Source organism: Peromyscus maniculatus, chromosome 8 (assembly GCF_049852395.1).
Source record: "Peromyscus maniculatus bairdii isolate BWxNUB_F1_BW_parent chromosome 8, HU_Pman_BW_mat_3.1, whole genome shotgun sequence".
In the NCBI taxonomy this organism is placed as follows: Eukaryota; Metazoa; Chordata; class Mammalia; order Rodentia; family Cricetidae; genus Peromyscus; species Peromyscus maniculatus.
The window spans coordinates 70,081,293-70,102,803 of record NC_134859.1 but is presented as its reverse complement, the minus strand read 5'-3'; the positions used below and the strand labels follow the sequence as shown (position 1 = coordinate 70,102,803).

At 48.3% G+C, this 21,511-nt stretch overlaps 1 protein-coding gene and 1 long non-coding RNA gene across 4 annotated transcripts in view; one reads left to right on the top strand and one right to left on the bottom strand.

The window, feature by feature from the left end:
* Positions 1-236: 236 nt before the first annotated feature.
* Positions 237-21,511, top strand: part of Mmp28 (matrix metallopeptidase 28) — a 33,857-nt gene continuing 12,582 nt past the window's right edge. Inside the window, exons 1-2 of one of the 3 annotated variants that reach the window (XM_076543035.1) lie at positions 237-1,187; positions 21,354-21,433. Coding sequence is in view for 2 of the 3 variants with exons in the window: in XM_076543037.1 (XP_076399152.1) it covers positions 8,084-8,194; positions 21,354-21,433 (191 nt within the window). In the remaining variant the exon portion in view is untranslated. Of the gene's footprint in view, positions 1,188-7,683; positions 8,195-21,353; positions 21,434-21,511 lie in introns of those variants that run through there. The other 2 variants (XM_076543037.1, XM_006995301.4) reach the window with 2 other exon arrangements.
* On the bottom strand, positions 15,513-21,489 carry LOC121831390 (uncharacterized). The gene is made up of 4 exons (XR_006074781.2): positions 21,266-21,489; positions 20,977-21,039; positions 18,254-18,369; positions 15,513-16,497 (listed from the first exon to the last, which is right to left on the bottom strand). It is a non-coding gene; the product is annotated as an uncharacterized LOC121831390 (long non-coding RNA).

The following is a 21,511-nucleotide window of genomic DNA, read 5'->3' as shown; positions in this document are numbered from 1 at the left end:
CCTGGAACTGGAGTTATAGACACATGTGAGCTGCTGTGTGTGTGTGTGTGTGTGTGTGTGTGTGTGTGTGTGTGTGTGTGTGTTGGGAATTGAACCCCGGTCCTCTGGAAGGACAACCAGTGCTCTTAACCGCTGAGCCATCTCTCCAGCCCATTGTTTTTTAATTAAAAAAAAACAAAAACAGTGTTGCTCATCTTTGACTGCTTACGTTTATATCATGATTTATTCACTTATTCACTCAGTTTCCCTTTCCTAGACTGAGAAACACACCCAGCCACTGCTCTCCAGCAACTGCAGTCGCATAATAGGCATGGTGCAGACCCGTGGTTCCTACCAGTTACTGGATTTGAATGTTCTAGGGTCGGAAGACATTCTGAAAACTGGACACTTCGTCCATAGGCAGGTAGGGTCGTCAAGGGAAGATCCTGCCTGAGGTGCCTCCTAACTGAGCTTTGAAGAAAGAACGGGAATTAGCCGGTGGGCATTCCGAGCAGAGCGGCTGCGGTGGTGATCAGGAGAGGGCGCACTTGGGGGCACTGTAAGTGGCCCTCCTTGGCCTGTCGATGGAGTGGCAGGGATGGGGGAGGATAAGAAATGTCATGACAAGTAGGCATGTGCACATGGAGATGCATGTGTATAATCCCAGCACACAGGAAGCTGAGGCAGGAGGATTCTAAGTGTGAGGCCAGCCTGGACTACAAAGACCCTGTCTCAAAAATTTAAAAAAAAAATTAAAAAGAGGCAGCAGCTTCTCTGAAAAGCCTTGTGTGCTTCGTGGATGACTTTGGACATGACAATTTTAAAAAATGGGAACTTGGGGGCCGGTGAAATGGCTCATCGGGTAGTCACTTGCTGCCAAACCTGACCACGTGAGTTCCATCTTTGGAACCTGCATGGTGGAAGGGGAGAACTGGCTCTTGCATGTTGTCCTCTGACCTCTGCATGCATTAATTAGTTAATTAATTAATTAATTAAAGTAGAAAAGCAGGAGCTTCTGAGGAACTTAATTTAGGAGTGACAATTAGTTTTCTATATCCATTATCTCTAATTTTTCCGGACAGGCTTGTGAACTAGGGATCTACATTTTGTAGATGGTAACCCTGAAACTCAGAGAGGTGAATGCTTTGATCAAGTTCCCACGGCCAATTAGGGATAGAAGCAGGGCTCCTACCAGCCTTTGAACAAAGGTCAGTGATCTGTGCACAGTGTCCCTGCCCTCCAAACTGGAAACTCCTCCCATGTCTACACTGTTCCAGGTCCTTCTTCACCACAGATGGAGCCCTGTGCCCTTCTGCCTTCCAAGCTTTTGCCTCATAGATGAATCCAGTGGGCCATGATGATACCTGTACCAAGCTTTCGTCCTCACCCACATAACACTCCACGGTGGCTGTTCCTGCTCTAGTGATGTCCACTCACCTGGCCTTGGTCTCCGCATTGAGAGAAGAGAGCAGGAACGTTGAACCCAACAGTGTTAGCAGAATGTTTCTGGGGAAGTCTTGTTTCTGGGCTTGCTTGCCTCTGGCCCATTCCCCATGACCTCACAGGAGGCACTGTCCTCTGCAAGCCCCTCATGGGGGTGGGGGTTGGGTTGGCTGGATGTCTAGCAAGCTATAGGCACTAGATTTAATCCTCAGCCATGCAAAAAATACCTTAAATTAAAATTGCTTAATTGCTACCACTGGAATTGGTAAGTAAGGGGCTGGGGAGAAAAGCCTGAGAATCGGAGTTAAGACACCACCACCCCCAGCACCCATGTAAATGTTGAGCATCATGGTGGTCTGCCTGGAATCCCAGCCCTTCGGGGGCAGGGGATGCCCAAGGCAAGCTGCTAGCTAAGATTCCTCAAATCAAGTGAGCTCTGGGTTCAGATAGAGACCCTTCTTCAGTAAATAAAATGGAGAACAATGGAAGAAGACATTGGAGTTTAATCTCTGGCCTCTTTATGTAGCAATTTTGAGGCTTCTCAAAGCCCAGCTTCCTGGAAGAGGCTCAGACTGACTGAGCCACTAGGAAAAGATGCATTCCAACCTGTTGAGCTGCCTGCAGGCTGTGCAGTGTGGTCCAGGTTTCCAGCTTTTGTGAGCTGTCACCATGCTAGAGTGGATTTGAGTGATGTAGCTGTCTTTGAGTCATTTCTGTACCTGTAAGTTATAATCCCACCTCCATAGCCCTATAAATAACCGCAGTGGAACTCACTGGTTCATCACGTTGTACTTTGGTGTAGCCTACATGGGACTGTACTCCCTTTCTAGGGTGAATAGGTGTGTGTGTGTGTGTGTGTGTTTGTCTTCCCAGGAAAAGTCTGTCACATAATACCTCTACATATGCATGTACACCTGTGCACACACACTTAATACACAAACCAAACATACACACACAGAGCGTAGAATTTGTCAATGGGAAACTGATGGGAGACAAAACACAAGGAGAAATGGAGACCACTCCACAGGGATTTAGCAGAGCTTCAGGTTCCACTGGTGACCTGAGCTCTAACACCTGCCTCCTGGAGGAGGGGAATGTTCAAAGCCCTGATCCCTGGCTCCAAAAGCCAACCCCTCCCTTTGTCCTTCCTGTTCCTGGCTCGTATAGTCCTGTTACCACTGGTAATTTCTGAGTTGCCTCCACTGCCCCGTTAGCTCCCCAACTCTTCCACCATTGATGCAAGCCTTGCAAGGACATTTGAAGGACTGTAGATTTAAGTAGGGTGAGAGGAAAGGCTGTCAGAAGGAGCTGTTTGAGCAGAGGTGTGACCCGTTTGACCAGGATTTCTCTGGCTGCTCTTTTGAAAATGTAGTTGACTGCGGACACACAACAAGGAGAAGCCGAGCGAAGTAATTGCTCAAAATAGAGTCAAACCCAGGCCACAGTGAGCTCCTGTGGCAGTCACAGGATTCAAGGTTTTTCCATTTTTTTAAATTTGTTCTGTGATATGTGTCATATTTCTCTCCAAACCTACAGCACCCCACCTAAAACAGTAGACATAAAAGACATTATTTTGATTTTATGTGTATTGAGTGCTTTGCCTGCCTGTTGTGCATGCCTGGTACCTGCAGAGGTCCGAAGAGGGCATTGGATCCTCTGGAACTGGGGAGTTACAGATGGTTGTGAGCTATCTATGGGTGCTGAGAACTGAACCCGGGTCCTCTGGAAGGCCAATAAGTACTCTTAACGACTGAAGCCATCCATCTCTCCAGCTCCAACCTTATGCATTTTTTAAAAGGAAGTCGGGGTGGGGTGGGGGGAACCTGTGTACAATGAATGCATAAATAAGAGTGCCACCACACAGTGCCTTCCTATCTTGTGTGTTAACTCCTCAAACTTGAAGAGCTTGTCTAGAACTGTCCTATGTCTCCCAGGAGGCACAAGTGACCGTCTCATGAGTGTTTGCTGAAAGAATGACATCTGCTCTGTGCCAAGTGCCACGGGCAGTGTGTGGCCATTGTCAGCACTCCGCCCCTTGCAAGGGAGGGGTCCCCTGGGGCCCAATTCCTCTGGCCTTCCTCGAGAGCAGGCCTTCCAGCTGCAGCAGGAGACTCCTTCTAAATGACCAGGATACCCCGTCCACCCACCATGGCAGGCGCTTCCTGTTTAGGGTGGAAAGGAACCAGACACTTTCCTGTTAGCAGGTCTCTTAAGCAAAGCAGCAGATGCTGAGCAAGTCACGGCCCAGTCTTGCCGGCCAGATGCCTGGCGGGCAGACAGCCTTTATGTGGAAGGGAAGCGGGGCACAGTGCCAGATTGGCCCAGCTTTTATTGTGTTCCTCACAGGTCCCCAGGGTCCTGGTGTGAGTAAAAAACAAACCGAGTAGAGGCCAATGCTTTTGCTAAGCTTTTGTGATGAGGGTCGGGGCAGTGGGGCTCGTCCGAGTTTACGGAATCAGCACTGTGATTGTTCTGCAGTATGTCGTCTGGAATATGAGTGGGTCCGGGTGTGGAAACTGAACGGTAAAGGGGTGAACACTTGTGTCTGTGCAACCCATTGCCAATACTTGATAGGATTCAGGTTACTAATTATCTTGCTCACTCCTCATCACTTGTCAGGGGCATGGGAAAAAGACAAGAATTCTCTTTGTCCTACTTGAGAACGGCAGAAACTCAGGAGTCGTAAGTTAATTTACAAAGGTCACATAATGTGAAAAGGCCAAGATTCAGAGCCAGGTCTGTCTCATTCCAAATGCCTTGCTTTTCCCAGATCGGGAAGACAGAGACAGAGACAGAGACAGATCGATCCAAAAGTGTATCAGCAGGTGTACTTGTGAAGGTACTGTAGACTGAGAAGGCCTTGTCCACTCTGCTGGAGAGAAGGGACCTCCCTCTGTTGTAGGCAGAGGTGATTGCTAGAAAGTGGGGAATTGCATCACTAAAAGCTCAAAGGCCACTGGCAATGATAAGTCGTATCTCCACCAGAGCCCTCACCACCCAGAGAAAGCCTCTCCAGCTCCTCATTATTCCTCAGATTTCGCTGTTCTTGGGATTCCTTGAGGCTGGTCCTTCTGTGACCAGCCTTACTTGGGAGCCCAGAATCCTTTCTGATAGAATCTACTTTGTGTTCTGCATGCTTCCTGGGGAGGAGGAAAGGGCAAAGACAACCCTGGTTGTCCCTGTTATACAGAGAGAAACTGAGGCCTGAAGGTTCCCTGTCCTGGTTCATACATCTTGCCTGATTCAAGGAACCTGCTGTGACCTCCTGCCAGAACAGGAGGAATGGCTGCTGAAGGCTACTCCCCTTGGCACACTGCATGCCCAGGCCTGGCAAGAATTCCAGAGTCCTGTCCACTCTGGGAGGGTTGGGAGGCTCTAAGGAGCTGAGCCAAACCCCAAGTTCTGCAGGAGGAAGGGAGGGGAGGCAACTCTCTTTGAAGAGGACATGTGGGGAATGCTACCAGCAACTGCTGGGTCAGAATCAGAAACCACCCAGCAAAGACGGGGTAGGAAGGAAGACAAAAACAAGACCATTGGAAAACTCGGAGCTGATTTCCTCTTGGACGCTGGCATTCGGTCGGTATTTAGTGGTTCGTTAAGTCTGCAGTAAGCCTCAGGAATCTGAATGTTTCTGGAAGGGGGAAGGGAGTTTTGTGTTCTGGAGACTGAACCCAGGGCCTTGTGCTTACTGGGCAGACATTTGACCTCTGAGTTATAGCCCAGCCCAGAAATCAGAATTTTTAGCAAGTGTTTCTGTGAGGGACCTGAAAAGCACATTTTATGCATTTCACTTGATGTATGATAATGCAGCGTTCTAGAGTTAGACCATTCAGGTTTGAATCCTGCCTCCATTACTGAAACTATGACACTGGGCAACTGATGGAATCTCTGAGCCTCAATTTTCTCATCCTTAAGAATAAGAATGTATAGAATAGTAGTTTTCTCATAAGGAAGTCAAGGGTCTTTCTCTGTAGCCCTGGCTGTCCTGGAACTGGCTCTGTGGACCAGCCTGGTCTTGAACTCACAGATTCCCACCTGCCTCAGCCTCCCAAGTCCTGGGATTAAAGGCGTGTGCCACCACACCTGGTTTATTTTAAGGGCTGGAGAAATATCTCCACAGTCAAAAGCACTGGTTTCTCTTGCAGAGGACTAGGTTTCATTTCCAGCACCTCCATGGCAGCTGCCAGCTGTTTGTAACTCCATTTCTACTCGATCTGATGCCCTCTTTTGCCCTCCAAGGACACTGCACACATGTGGTGCACATACATAATGTAAATACAGGCAAAACATCCATACACATAATTTTTTTAAAGATCTTTATTTTAAAATATTTAATTTTTAATTGTGTGCATGTGGGTGTGCGCACATGGACGCTAATGCCCTCAGAGGTCAGAAGAGGATATCAGATCCCCTGGAGCAACACCATCGTAGATGCTGGAAGTTGAACTACTGTCCTTTGCAAGAGCAGCAAGTGCTCTTATCCACTGAGCCATTATTCTAGCCCCTGATGTGTGTGTGGGTTGGGGGGTCTTGGGGGTTTTGTTGCTGTTGTTTGTCCCCCTAATCGCACAACCTAGGAGACAGGGTAAAGTGAAAGAAAGCAGCTCCCCAACTCAGCAGTGTGAGAGGTCCATGGATGGGACTAACCTGGGCTTCATAGAAAGGCAGAATCAGCTGTCTGTGTGACCAAGCCTGTATTCTTCCGGATGCATCGTTAACTAGAGACCCACAGCTCCCTCTTTCTCTTTCCTAATAGTGCAGCTGAAGTAGACTCTGGGATGTGCTAGAAGAGAGGATGGAGAGACTCTAACTGGAGAAAGCGACTCTGGCCAGCTCAGACTGGACATCTGCTCTCGGAGTCTGCTCTCAGTTAGGTGTCCCTTAGTTCCCAGAGCTCCCCGATCCAAAGAAGTGCTTTCAGGCCTGTTAGAATCCACCCATTAGTGAAGGCTACCATATGCCATTGTCATACCCATAATTTATACATATGCCCTACAGTTGCCAGGTAAACTATAAGATGCCCAGTTGAACTCTGTCTAATCATTTTTAGTATGCCTGTCCCAAATACCACATGACGGCCACCTAGATTAGACAACTATTAATGTAATATTGAAGTTTGGCTGAGGGTTATGTGTGTCCGTTGTGCCCCCCCCCCCGCCTCCCCCCCCCCCCCCCGCTGTCTTCGGCAACTCTGTCCCACTCCCCTTCGGAACCCCTCTTGCGGGTCACCGAAGCGTGCCCACCGTTTGTTTAGTTCTTGACTGGGAGTTTACACTGTAGGCCATGTAATGGTGGACTGGAAGCTCTGAGGACAGAGCTCAAGCCTCAGGCGGCACCTCTGAGGAGGATGCCCTGCTGGACAGTTATGTGAAGAAACCCATCTCCAGCTCTGCTCCCAGCTGCTCCCTGGCACAGGGATGGTCTGCCCCAGGGAAGGGTGGACTTTTCTCGTTGGTCTTCCCAGAGGAGTGCTTGTTTCTAATCCTCAGAGATGGGTGCCCCTTTCCACTGGTTGGTTGGAAGGTATGGTGGAAGAGAGTGCTGTTTCCAGTTAGTGCCACACAGGGAATGCCTGTTTATAAGATGGAGATGTGTACTCAGAGAACTTTTTCCATGTCTTCTACCCGAGTGTCTTTTTCTACCACAAAACTTCGAGGGAAATTGAGGCCTCAGGGTTTAGAACACTGCATTATTTTTGTTTAGCATTTAATAGATTCCAGATTATTTTTTTTTTTACAACCCTCACCTAATCCCAGAAGGACGAAGTCCTGGTCCCGTTTACAGTTTACAGATGAGTGGACTGAGACAGCAACCTGCGATTGCTCTCAAAGGTAGACACGGAGGAGTTCACTTTTGCTCAGTATTTCCGTCCCGTTCTTACACACTGTATACTCTATATGGAATCTTTGGGGATGTATGCCCTTCGTTTTCATGCTATTCTGGGAACTAAATCCTCCTACTGATGAAGAAAGCGACACTTGAAGTAGATGATCCTTTGCCAAAGCCGGCACTATCGCATCCTGTATTATTTACTGTGTTCTGCGTAATACCAGGCACCATGCTTACTTAGGCGCCGGCATCATCTCATTGAATCTTCCCCCAGACCCCAAGATCTATGCATTCTTATCCCTATTTCCCCATGGTAAGAGCTTCAGAAAGGGTGAGTAGCCCAGGACTACACAGCCTGCTAGTGGCTGGGGCGGCACTCGGAGTATTTCCAAAGGAGCCCATCTCAAACTAAAGCCCCCAGCTCCCTGACCCCAGCCCTGGCTTCTCCTCCCTCAGATAAGGACCTCGCGTCAACCTGACTGAAACCAGAAACCTCGCTTAGCGTAACTGAAGGAGACCTTTCTGTCCCGGCCCTTCCTGGAGAGACCGGGACTAAGAGTGGCAGCAGGCGCCGGGGCGAGGCTGCACCGCGGGCGGAAAAGGCTGGTGGGTGGGGCGGCGCCCGGCACTCCCTCCCCTCTCCGCCCCCTCGGTCCTCCGGCCAGCCGACCCGCGGGCAGGCATCGCGGGTGCGGGACGACCTCGGGCGGCGGCGGAGCAGGGCTCCAAGAGAGTCCCGGGAGCTGGCAGGTCTGCGCGTGGACCACGACGAACTGGCATTCGCGGGAGTCGGGCGCAGCTGACCACCAGCAGCACCCCGCAGCTGGCCGCGATGGTGACCGGCGTGAGCCTCCTGCTGCGCTCCCTGCCACTGCTGCTGTGGAGCTGCCGGGATGCACAGCCAGCCCGGCTAGGACGCCCGGAGCTGCGCCAGGAGGCGGAGGTACGGTGTGTGCCTGGCGGAGAGGGGGCCGCCAACCGCGGTCCCCTCTGAGCGACCAGCTGCTTGCCCTCGCTCTGATAACTTGAACACAAAGAGACGGGACAGGATTTCTCCCTGTGCCAAAGCTGTGTGGGACCACACAGGCCTGCGATCCCGCATTGACTAGCAGGGTCAAGAGACAGCGACCAGACGGGACAGACAGACAGATTAGAGCCTAGAGAGAACCACACCTTCACTGCTAAGCGGAGGAGACTAAGACGCTCACCCATGGAATGTCCCCGCACTTGGGGTGTAGTGTAGAGGGTACTGCTGACTGGCCAGAGCAACCGTGGCCTCCTGGCTTGCGCTGCCCTGCCTAGCAAAAGCAAGCCTTTTAAACTGCTCAAAACCAGTTTAATCTGTCAAACAGGGACAGTCCGCAGAGGTCCGTATTAAAGCTCCTAAAGGGAGCTTTAAATAGTGCCTTAGGACCGAAAGCGAGAAAAGGAGGCAGCAGTAAATAAACCTCAAAAGATTTCTCATTTCACTTTTCTCAACTGCTTGGCTGGGGTAGCACAGTGGAACCTTTGTGAGGTGGAATGGGGATCGGTGCAAGGGGTCTCTTTTCCGCTTTGATTGTATTAGCACCAATTTCTCTCTCTCTCTCTCTCTCTCTCTCTCTCTCTCTCTCTCTCTCTCTCTCTCTCTCTCTCACACACACACACACACACATACACACACACACACACACCAAAAAAATCTGTTCTTTCCACTTTTCAAGAATAGCACCCACTGTTGTAAGAAGAGGTGGAAATAAGCTTTCAGCATTGGAGTCCAGGTTCTGTGCCCTGCTTCCTTGCATTCACTAGCTCCCATCACGGCTTGGGGAGATCTGGAAATGACCTTGTCTTAACAGGCAATCCACTCTCCAACTCAGCCAGCCCTTCCCTTCGCAATAGAGGAGGCACTCTCCGATTTCGCATATGAGGATTCGCTCGTCTCTCTGGATTTACTCTTACAGCATCAAGTGCAGTCATGAGGTCCCAGGAGAAGGCTTCTGCCTACAAAGCCAAGTCTTGCTAAGAGTCCCACCCCGCCTCCCCCTAGGCAATCCCTGGCAGAGGAACAGAGACAGTATCTCTGCCGCCCATGCCTGTGGTGGCCCCAGATGGAGAGAATTCATCTTGGGGTATGCTTGGGAAACTTAATATCTAGCAGATTGAGTCCCTTTCAATCTGTTTAACATGAATGGGGGGGGGCGTTAAACTCTGGGCATTAAAAATGTTTTAAAGGCATAAATACTCTGGAAATGTGTAGTAGGTATACATCTCTGTGTGTCTATGCAAGAACACATGTGAGTATACGTAGTTGTGTGTGACAGTATGTGTTTCTGTACATAGTTATAGTGTCCATTGCTGACATGGGCTTTCAAACCTGCGTGTGCACCAGGGCAAGTTGTTTAAACAGTAGATACTCATAATGCCGGTTTCAGAAGATTGCTGTATGGTTTCACTGAAATTATGTATCTGAAATGCTCAGCCTGGTACCTCGTATGTAGAAAGCAGTCTGTACAAAGAAGCTGTTCTAATGTTGACGTTAGAATTATCTGTATCATTATCTCAGAGCACTGAGCCTCAGATTTAGAGTTTCTGGCCAGGAGTCTAGCTCTCCAACAATAGCACAGAACAAAATTTGTAAAGCAATTAATTTGTAAAGCAATTATTTCCAGCATTGGCCAACAGACATCAAAGGACTGTAGCTCCTTATAGTGTTGCAGTGACTGTGGCTATGACAAACTGTATCCCGTAAAATTAAGTACCATGGCACACACCTGTAATCCCAGCACTTGGGAGGTCTAAACGGGAGGATCAAAAGTTCAGGTCATCCTTGGCAACACAGTGCATTTGAGGCCAGCCTGGGATACACAAAACCCTGTATCAAAAAAATCAAAACCAAACCAACCAACCAAGCAAAAACAAACAAACAAAATAAAAAAAAAAAAACACCTACCCTCCAAGATTTGGTGACATAAAACAACACTTTATTAAGTTCACAGATACCGTGGATCAAAATTTCAGATAAGGCACATCAGGGTAGCTTTTCTCCACTCCAAAATGTCTGGGGCTGTTCTCTCACATACCTGGCAGAGGACCCTGGCTCTCAACCAGAGCACTGGGTCACTGAGGGGAACACAGTCATCACAGAATGGCAGCTCTGAGGGTGAGCCCAGCACCTCCCCAGTTCTTGGCTTGGACACAGTTCCTTGACTGCAGTGCAGGGCAGTAGACCCAAAGCGGAGCAGAGTCCCGCTAAACTGAGGTGACAAGCTCCAGCGTTGAGGGCTGAGGAAGCAGCTTGAACAATCGGAGCACTGAACCGTTGACAACTAGGTCCCTAGTAGGGATCTGGGCTTAAGGGCACACCACAGTCTCTATGGGGTCCACTGCAAACTTTGACCTGGGGACTTCCCTGGCATGTGCAATGTGGGACTTACTAGAGGACAACTGCTATATGACTGGGAACAGAAAACAAAATTCTGGAAACTGAGCAGGTCTGGAAGATGTGAGAGGTCTGGCCCAGACAAAAATGGGCAAAACTTGGATACCCCAAGCGTCCATGAGAAGCTACAGTGATGCCATGGTTTAGTGTTGAAGATGGTCTAGTGAGAACAAAGCTTAGAGATGAGTGGACATAGAACGTGCTGTCCCTTGCTGAAATTTCCTTAACAGACAACTGACTAAAGAAAAATAACCCTGTACGTTGGGCTCTGTAACACAGTCGAGATGTTGGACAATTGCACAAGAAATGAGGAGGTAGGAAAATGAAATTATGCTGTTGTGGATTACTAGATTTGTGAATTGGAAGTGTCTGGTGTGAAGTACAACATGGGATGTGTCAAATGGGAAGTGGGAAGTGCTATATTGGTCTAATAGTAACTGTAAATAGACCAAAGTAAGTTAAGGATGTACTGAGACAGGTTAAGGAAGTCATGCATATGCCCCCACCCACACACGCACAGAACAAAGCCAAGCCTTGCAAAGATCTGCCTCTACATATTTGCATGGTCTGGACATTCTGTATAAAGGGAATCATATAAAATATGGTGGGATTTTTTTTTTACTTTTGAAGGGGGGAGTTGGGGGCTTTTTAAATTTTTGCTTTGCTTTTTAAGACAAAGTCTCACCGTGTCGCTCCAGGCTGCCTTCAGATTCACTGTGTAGCTCAGCCAGGCTTCAGACTTGTGGTGACCCTTCGCCTTTGTCTCCTCCAAAGCTGGGACTACAGGCATAAGCCAGTATTCCCTGCCTAAAAGGTGGTATGTTGTGGAGAGTGTGAACATCTCTAATCCAATAAAGAGCAGAACAAAGCCAGATGTGGTGGTGCACACATTTAATTCCAGCACTCAGAGACAGAGGCAGGCAGATCTCTGAGTTCAAGACCAGCCTGGTCTACAGAACAAGTTCCAGGACAGCAAGGGCTACACAGAGAAGCCCAGTCTCAAAAAAACCAAAACAAAACAAAGAGCAGAATAAATATACTTTAAAAACAAACAACAACAAAAAACAATGACCTCATGGTGGCACACACCTTTATTCCCAGCACTTGGGAGGCAGAGGCATGTGTATCTCTGTGAGTTCGAGGCTACATAGCGAGTTCTAGGACAGCCAAAGCTACAGGAGACCCTAAAAAATAAAATAGGTCTTAAAGAAATAAATAAATAAAAACAAAAACCCTGAGCATTTGAAGCAGTGGCTAAGTGCTGGTACAGCATGTGTGGGGTCTTGGGTTTGATCTCAGCACAGATACTTATATATCAGAATGTTGAGGTGGCTTCAGTAAGTAAAGGCACTTGCTGAGCAAGCCTGACAGCCTGACTACCTCAGTTCAACCCTCAGAACCCCCATGGAAGGAAACAACTTTAGAAAGTTGTTCTTTGACCTCCACACATGCATGCCAATGGCATTGTGCACACATGTGCACACACTTACTGTAGCTGGAGGGCTTCTCTCCAGGTCCCCAGAGCCCCGCAGTCCCACAATCCACGTATAAAATAATCACTCAGACGCTTATATCACTTATAAACTGTATGGCCGTGGCAGGCTTCCTGCTAACTGTTCTTTTATCTTAAATTAACCCATTTTTATAAATCTATACCTTGCCACGTGGCTGGTGGCTTACTGGCGTCTTTACAGGTTGCATCTCCTGGCGGTGGCTGCAGTGTCTCCCTCCTTCTTCCTGTTTCCCCAATTCTCCTCTCTCTTTGTCCCGCCTATACTTCCTGCCTGGTCACTGGCCATCAGAGTTTTATTTATATAGAGTGATATCCACAGCACTTACAAATAGTAAATTAAAAAGACAAAGAATGGTTAAAGATGTAGAAGGCTTGAGCAACAGTGCCAGCTCTGTTGAGTTAATTGGTACCGTTGGGAAAATACCCCCTGAAAATCCCAGAATACAAATTCTTTACAAGTGCATGTGGATTATTTACTAAGATAACACATGCACTGGGTCATAAAGTGAGTCTAGGTAGATTCCCAAGCAGGAGTATTGCAGGCTATGCCTTCTGACTAGTGCAGAACTAAACTAGGAGTCGGTAACAAGATACCCAACAAAGCTCTAAATACTTAGAAACACACTTCTCAGTTACCCACAAGTGAGTGGAATCAGAATAAAAACTGGAAAACACATTCTACAGCAGTATTTAGGGACACAGCTAAAGCAAAATCCGTGACATTTGATGCTTTCAATGCCTAGAGAGTGCAAGAAAACGTTCTTGGAGGCGGAGGTGTTGAGACTGGGTCTTTCAATGTAGCCCTGGCCGTCCTGGACCTCGCTCTGTAGACCAGGCTGGCCATGAACTCACAGAAATCCACCCGTGTCTGCCTCCCAGGTGCTGGGATTACAGATGTGCGTCTCCTAAGAAGGTTTTAGATCAGTGATCTAGACTTACAATCTAGAGAAGGTAGGAAAAGGACAGGATACAGTAGAAGGAAAGAAAGGATAAAATAAGCTGTGATCACGGGCTATTTCCTTCACTTCTCTGGGCTGCAGTAAAATCAGGAGATAAATTTTTTAAAGATGCTGGGTGGTGGCGGCAGTGGTGCACGCCTTTGATCCCAGCACTTGGGAGGCAGAGCCAGGTAGATCTCTGTGAGTTCGAGGCCAGCCTGGTCTATAGAGTGAGATCCAGGACAGGCACCAAAACTACACAGAGAAACCCTGTCTTGTAAAACAAAAAAAACAAAACAAAACATTTTTTTGGAAGACTTCTGAGATTCTCTCTAGCTAAAATGTTGCTTGGCTTTGGTGTTTGTCTATGCCTGTGTAGCTGTGCATCTCTCTCTCTCTCTCTCTCTCTCTCTCTCTCTCTCTCTCTCTCTCTCTCCCTCCCTCCCTGTGTGTGTGTGTGTGTGTGTGTGTGTGTGTGTGTGTGTGTGTGTGTGTGTGCATGTGCAAGCATCTGCCTGTATGGCCATATATCTGTGTCTATAGCTTTGTTTAGTTTGGAGTTTTTGTTGAGACAGTCTTGCTTTGTAGCCCAGGCTGGCTCAAGCTTGTGTTCCTCCTGCCTTAGCCTCCCCAGTGCTGGGACTCTAGGCCATGCCCAGCTGGATGTGTCTGTGTTCTCAGATTGTCACATTTGTTCCTATATCCAGTGTGCCTGGGTCTATGGTTCCTTTGTGTGCAGAGTGACAATGTCGAGGGCTTTCCAGGGTGGGTTTTGCCTGGGAAGAGATTTACTGCTTCCAAAGTGTCATGAACAAGTGCATTGTTGTCCTTAGGAAAATCGGAGCCACTCACAATACTCTGAAGTAGGAAGAGTACCCAGCACTGAGTTGCAAGATTGGATTAATGAATGACATCACCATCCTGGCCCCCATTCCCAGCTGGGTTCTATCCTATGTTGGGCAACAAAGTGTTCTAAGAGATCTGTCTATCTACCCTTAGCTTTGTTTGGGTCTTTTTACAACAACCAGACTACTAAGTGGTTCCAGGACCTGCCTTCCACTCAGTGACCTACCCATATCTGCACAGCCACCCCTAGTGTGCAGTACAAGAAGCTGGACTGTTTATTTCCCCCAGAGACTCTCTGTGGAGTATCCACGCCAAGATGTAGTGTTTCTTTCTCATACCCCAGGGCCATTCATTTGACTTCTTCTGAGTCAGAAATCAGAAGCCTGGGCGTGGAAGCCATTCCCAGGAGCTCAGCATAGTGACTCATGAGCTGAGGGCGAATAGAAGTAGGAGAGGTCCCAAGAGTCACAGAGGACCTCAGTTGGTGGAAAAGCATTCATCAACCCGGGTTGAAAACAAAGAAAGCTGGTAAGAAGCTGTGTAGTGGAAGCAGGACACCAGCGAGGAGAATCTGTTGAGTTGCTCCTTTAAACTCAGTCTTGGCTAGGGCATTATCTGGCACCCTAAATTTAGCCCCAGAAGCCTAGTAAGGGCTATGTCCACACAAACGGTAATTCTTCGTTAGAAAGAGTGTAATCCTAACCCTTTGGGGGATCAGGCGAGAGGATCTATAGTTCAAGGCCTGCCTAGCTACACAGTGAGACATAGTCCCTAGAGAAAGGGATGGAATAAGATGAAATCCTGATGGAGATTAGCCAGCCAGTGGTTTCCATCTTGCCTAAGAGTAAAAAAGAAAGAAAGGGGGCTGGAGAGATGGCTCAGAGGTTAAGAGCACTGACTGCTCTTCCAGAGGTCCTGAGTTCAATTCCCAGCAACCACATAGTGGCTCACAACCATCTGTAACAAGATCTGATGCCCTCTTCTGGCCTGCAGTCATACATGCTGTATATATAATAAATAAATAAATAAATCTTTAAAAAAAAAAAAAAGGAAGGAAGAAAGAAAGAATACTCCAGGTGTTATCTTGGCTCACCTCCACCGCCTCATCCCCCACCCCGCTGGACAGAACCTTGTGAATGGCAGGACTTGGGCAAGGACGTAAGGAGTCAGCCAGATGGGAAGGGAAAGCCTAGGTCCAATCTACAGGAGAAGAGCAGAGTTGATCCCACTGTAAGGCCTTCCCTAGTCCCCCAGAGCCAAGGAGGTAGAACATTCTAGAAGCAGATGTTGGCCTTTTGAAGGAACATGGTTCAATACAGTTGGGAACCGATGGCTTGTCAGGTGGTCTGCTAGGGTATGAAGAGAAGGGCCATGCTGGGCTCCATCTGACAACCATGGAGTTCCCTGAGCAAGCAGCTTCTCCTCTCTGCCCTGCCCCCCACTTCCTGCAGAGGAAACCCCCAGCTTCATTTCTGGTGTAGCTGAGAGCCACTGCTCCCAGGTCCAGTTTGGGAGAGCAATTTACCCACTCCCATCCCCCATGAAAGCTGCAGAATCACTAATGCAGATGTCAGCAAAACACCCGAGCTAGTTGTCAGGGGGGGTCTGGATTCGATCACTGGTTCTGCTCCTTACTGGGACACTTCAAAATGCCACTGTGCTTCCCTGGTACTGACTGTCCTTTAACATGGGAAATAAGTTCATCTGCTCTGGTTTCTTCTGCAAGGTGGTTGTAAGGTTCAAAGAGGCATGATGTCTAGAAAGCTCCACAGATGTGAAAGACTGTTCGTGCTCCTGGTTATCAGAGAGACCTCTTTGCATAGAGAGCAGGTCAAGGCAGGACACCAGCTGCTGTCCCTTACATCTTAACTTGACTAGTAGCTAAAGGGGTAAGTGGAACCCACAGTGCCCCTATGTGGAGACAGAAACCGTAAAACAGACTATGACATGGAGCCCAGTGTGGTGACGCACATCTGTGGTCCCAGCACTCAAGAGACAGAGGCTGGTAGATTGCTGCAAGGGTCATGGCAACCAGCACCTCAAAAATCAAATAAAAGGGTGGGGGGCATGAGTTTGTCATTTTGCAATTTTTAAATGCTGTATTACTATTGTTGTTGTTGTTGTTGTTGTGTGTGTGTGTGTGTGTGTGTGTGTGTGTGTGTGTGTGTGTGTTCATGCCACTGTGTGCCACTATGCACTTGTGGAGGTCAGAGGACAACCTGCAGGACTGGACTCTCTCCTTCCACCATGTGGGTCCTGGGGATCACACTCAGGTTGTCCAGTTTGGTGGCAAGTACCCTTACCTCACTACCCTCTTTGCTTTATTTTTTGCTTCTGAAATTGATGCAGAGAGTATTTAAGAGGCCAGTTACTAGAGTCACCCGGCAAAGGTCCCTGTGACTGCAGAAGTTAAAATAACATTCTCGGTGGGATGGCTCCCCTGAAGCTTCCTTCTCAGGGCATCTTACTGAATTTGGGGATGCTGTGGTGGGGTCAGGCCGTGGTCTTCCACCTGATGTCAGGCAGTTCTGTCAGAATATACACACCGGTCATTTATCTACAATGACAGTGAGGGCTGGGTATATCTAGGGATCTAATCCAGCCCCTCATTTCATAGAAGAGGAACAGAGTCCCAGAGAATAGCAGGCCTGAGGACACAGTAGCAGACACAGCAACAACAGGAATCCACCCAATTCTCAGTCCAGCGACTCATGCCTTCACTCTGCCTAGTTACCCTGCTCAGAAATGGCCAGAATCTTCCCTTCCCTCAGGCACTAAACAGACTGAGCTAGACACACACCCTCTTATGACAAGTAGGGACCCATGCTGGATGAGTTCCTGTAGAGCAGTGGGCCCACCCCTCTGGCTGATCCTGTGAGCATGCTCGCTTTACTCAGGGACCACAGCCACTCCCAGGGACTTTCAGAGATGACTCCCCAGGAACGTGGCCCCATCCTTACTCAAGATGGGCCAGGCATGTTGGCACGGGTTTTTAGGCCAAAGCAAGGTGAATCACCCAAAGGGCAAGGTTCTCAGCTTCCTCTCCCTGTAGATATAGCCCTGGGCTCCCCGGCAGAGAGAACAGGCAGATAGAGACCAGGGAAGAGAGATAGCCACTTGCTTGAACTTCAAGATAGGGAGGAATTGCCTGGCACCACCTTCAGGAAAGGTATGACCCTGGCTAGAGCTCAGAGTCCCCAAGACACGAAAGCCAAGCCTCAGAAAATGGAAGCCAGTAGAAGAAATGCCTCCCCCAAAGGGGCAGTTGATGGGCAAGGGTGAGGTCTCCTGCTCTGCCACTAGTCTGGGTCTTGTAAGATTCCTCTGCTCCCCACAGTCAAGCAGCTCTCTATCCACCCCTGCTGCTCTTTCTGCCATGCAGGTGGGGAATTTCTCTCACCTTGTCAGAGACTAAGGCACAGAAAAATAGCAAAGGGTTAAGGACAGTTCCAGAGGTAGGGGTCTAACCTTCTCACCCTTCTCCTGCCCAGAACTTCAGAATGCTAACAGTAGCAAGGGGGCCCTTCTTGTGTGTCATTTTAAATGTCTAAATATGCATTGTTATGCACACGTGTGAAAGTCCATAAATCTAGATGATCCACATCATAATATTGGAGTGCTGTTATGGAAATATAAAATGTCAAATTCTTAAAATGCCTTTTTCTCATTCTCTGGTGCTGGTGGCCTGGGCGTGTGTCCTTTCTGCTCACTGGGAATTCAGATCTGCTAAGCCACCGCAGAGGCCAATACTTCCCCTCCGACGACCCCCTGAACCCGCCTCTGCCTCAACTTGTTGCAGGAGTACCAGGCAATGCAGCCCAGCCAGGAAACAGGGCCCCCGTCACACAACTTCCCCTCCTCCCCGCTGGCTGTCCCAGAACCTCAGCCAACTCCCTGATAAAAGTCTGGGCGGGTTCGTGGGGAGAGAAACAAGGGAGTGCCAGCCAGGCTGACCTGTGACCTGGTCTGTTGGAAGTCACTGGTCCAGTTAAAGGGCTTCCTTCTAACATCCTCCTTCCAGCCTCACCCAAGAGAAAGGGAAGCAGCAGCCTTGCTGACTGACGTGAGGCGAATGCCAGGTAGCAGCAGCCCCTGAACAGAACACAGGTAGAGGTGGGCTGCATGCCAGAAGCATGTGGTTAATTTTCCCTGCTCACCAGTGAAATCAGTACTTGCTGGGCATTTACAGTGTGCCTGGCACTGAGCCAACTGTGCATTGCTTTATGTAGTATTTGTTTTTGAGATAGTGTCTTACAGTGTAGCCCTAAATGGCCTTGAACTTACTATTCCAAGCTGGTCTTGAGCCAAAGGCTCTCCAGCCTCCCTCTTCCTCCTGAGTGCTGGGATCACAGGCATGCACTACCACACTCTGAACGAATTTGCCTATAGTCCTGAGGATCCTATGAAAAAACAAACAAACAACTGAGGCTCAAAGATGTTCTATGTTCTGTCACCTAGTAGGGTCAGGGTTAGAAACATTCTCTACCTCAAGTCCTGTGAGCAATACATGATTTTCATGATTGAGACACTAGGGCCCCTTTAATCCCACATGTGTCCAAAATGATGTATATTTACAAAGGGAAAGAAGAAAACAAGAGTGCTGAGATGTTAATAAACCAGCAGAGAGGGTTTGGGGATTTAGATCAGTGGTAGAGCGCTTGCCTAGCAAGCACAAGGCCCTGGGTTCGGGCCTCAGCTCCAGAAAAAACAAACAAACAAACAAACAAATAAATAAACCAGCAGAGAAACAGCAAGGCTGGTTTGGGAAGTGGTCTGCTGTCCAGAATAAGGGCTCCTTACGGAAAGTGTCTGTTTTAGTCTTACAGTTGAGGTCGCTAAAGATGGATGAGAATGTTTTGTTTGTTTTATTTATTTATTTTTAATAACTATTATCTTGGTTTTTTGTTTGTTTGTTTGTTTGTTTGTTTGGGGTTTTTTTGTTGTTGTTTTTGTTTTTGAGACAGGGTTTCTCTATGTAACCCTGGCTGCCCTGAAACTCACTCTGTAGACCAGGCTAGTTTCGAACTCAGAGAACTCTGCCTGCCTCTGCCTCCTGAGTGCTGGGATTAAAGATGTGCACCACCACCTGGCTCGTTTGGGTTTCTAAAGAATACTTACTTCTTTTATGCGTATGCATGTGCCTGTTCACCACACACATGCAGAAGCCCACAGAGGTCAGAAAGGGGCATCAGGTCCCCTGGACCTGGAGTTATAGGTGGTGTGGACCACCATCTGGGCACTGGGGACAGAACCTGGGTCCTCTGCAAGAGCAGCCAGTGCTCTTAACTGCTGAGCCATCTCTCCAGCTCCTGTCTTGTTTGTTTTGGGGGATAGGGTCTCATACGGCCCATGTTGACCTCAGACTTGCTGGGTAGCTGAGGCTGGCCCTGAATTTCTGATCCTTTCCTTGTTTCCCAAGTGCTGGGGTCACAGGGGTGCACTGACATGGAAAATATAAAATGAATGTAAGGGAAATCCACTGAGGAAGCTTGCCAGCTCTTGAGAGTCTGGTCTCATCCAGCGGTGTGTTTGACCTGAGGCAGCAGCTGTGACTGGAGTTACTTTGAGTTAGTAAATTCAGCAAAGAAGGATTAGGGTAAATAACAAGGAAAAGAGAAAATTATTTCTGCACAGATAAGCCAACAAAGAAGATATTGCCACACTGGTTGTGGTGGCACACTCCTTTAATCCTAGCACCCAAGAGGCAGAGACAGCCAGATCTGTGTGAGTTCAAGGCCAACCTGGTCTACATAGTAAGTTCTGGATGAGCCAGAGCTACACAGCAAGATCCTGTCTCAAAACAAACAAAAATTTAAGACACTGACTGTATGTTAGAGTCACGCAGCTGAAGGGCAGGGGATGAGGCTTGGTTGGTGGGATGCTTGCCTAACATGAACAATGACCTGTATTCAGTTCTCAGCACTACATAGACTAGCCATGGTGGTGCGTGTCTGTAATCCCTGCAGGAAGAGGAGGTCATTTATCTTCATTCAAGGCCATTCTTGCCTACATGGGAAGTTCAAGGCTGGCCTAGGATAAACGAGACCCAAGAAGGAAGAAAATGAGAGAGGAAGGAGAGACTTTTTTCATATCCAAGGTGTGCTTTATGGAGCTTTATCAATGCTCTGGGCAAGCAGGAAGCCAAGTGTACCAACTCCCCAAAGGAGAGAACTGGTGATGGGTGAGAATGAGTCACCTTCTTCTCTCAGCTGGCACCAAGAACTTGGTCACTGGGAGACTATCTTCTGTGTATGTGAGGGCATGCAGGCAATAAAAGGCTAGGGGACCATGGGACATTATCTAATTGCATTCGTTTCCCCAGAGGCCCTCTGGGGAAGTTGCAGATTTCTAATTCAAAATATACATCTCTAGAAAGTCATGTTTTTATGTCAGGTCCAAGATTGGTAGTAAGGACATTTGCTGTCAAAGGGGCTGTACTGTCCTTGCCTTTGGGAGAGGAAAATTAAAAAGAAGCTGAAATCAGAGGGATCATTTTATGCAAACCAAGCAGGGCAGAGCCAGCACTCTATCAGCTCCTAGAGCACTTGGCTGTTTTAAAGCAAATGTAATGCATGTGGACGGTGTATATATGCATAGCACAGATCCTAGCTGTTCCATGTGCGGGTCCCTCCTGTGTGGTAGGTGCCTTTTAATTGCTTTTGAAAACCAATCCTCATAAAATGATCTTAAGGGGTTGAAGGTTTAGCTCAGTGGTAGAGCGCTTGCCTAGCAAGCACAAGGCCCTGGGTTCAGTCCTCAGTTCTGGAGAAAAAGAAAGAAAGAAAGAAAGAAAGAAAGAAAGAAAGAAAGAAAGAAAGAAAGAAAGAAAGAAAGAAAGAAAGAAAGAAAGAAAAAGATCTTAATAATAATTACTCTGTAGCTGAGAAACATGTAGCTTAAAGTCAAGCAGCTGAAGGGCAGGGGATGAGTCTTGGTTGGTAGGATGATGAAGCATTGATAAAGCCTCATAAAGAGCACCTTGGATATGAAAAAAAATCCCTCCTTACCTCCTCCTTCTTTCCTTTTCCTCCTTCTTGGGTCTCATTTATTCCAGGCTGGCCTTGAGCTCCCTATGTAGACAAGAAGTAACTTGAGAGCTGGAATTCAAATACAGAACAGCCTGCCTCCAGAGCCCATCACTGCCTGGCACACCCTGCTGGATTTCTGACAATGCCAGAAGATGCTAGGAAAGCCGGATGTTCAGATACATTGAGGAGCTTGCCTGCAACCCTCCAGCTAGTCACGATGGCCTTTTGACTTTAATCCCAGAACCTTTTTCTGCTATAGTGCACAAACCTTCTTAGGACAGGAAGGGAAACGGGGCTGGATGTATGTGCCTCAGACCTCTGGGTGCAAGGATGCTGCATGGTCCTCTCTCCCCCAGGCATTCCTGGAGAAGTATGGATACTTCAATGAGCAGGGTTCGAAAGCTCCAGCCTCCACGCAGTTCAGCAATGCCATCAGGTATGATGGAGGGATATAAAGGGGTACAGGATACAGAGCCTCCAACTTCCCCACCCCACCCCACCCCACCCCACCCCC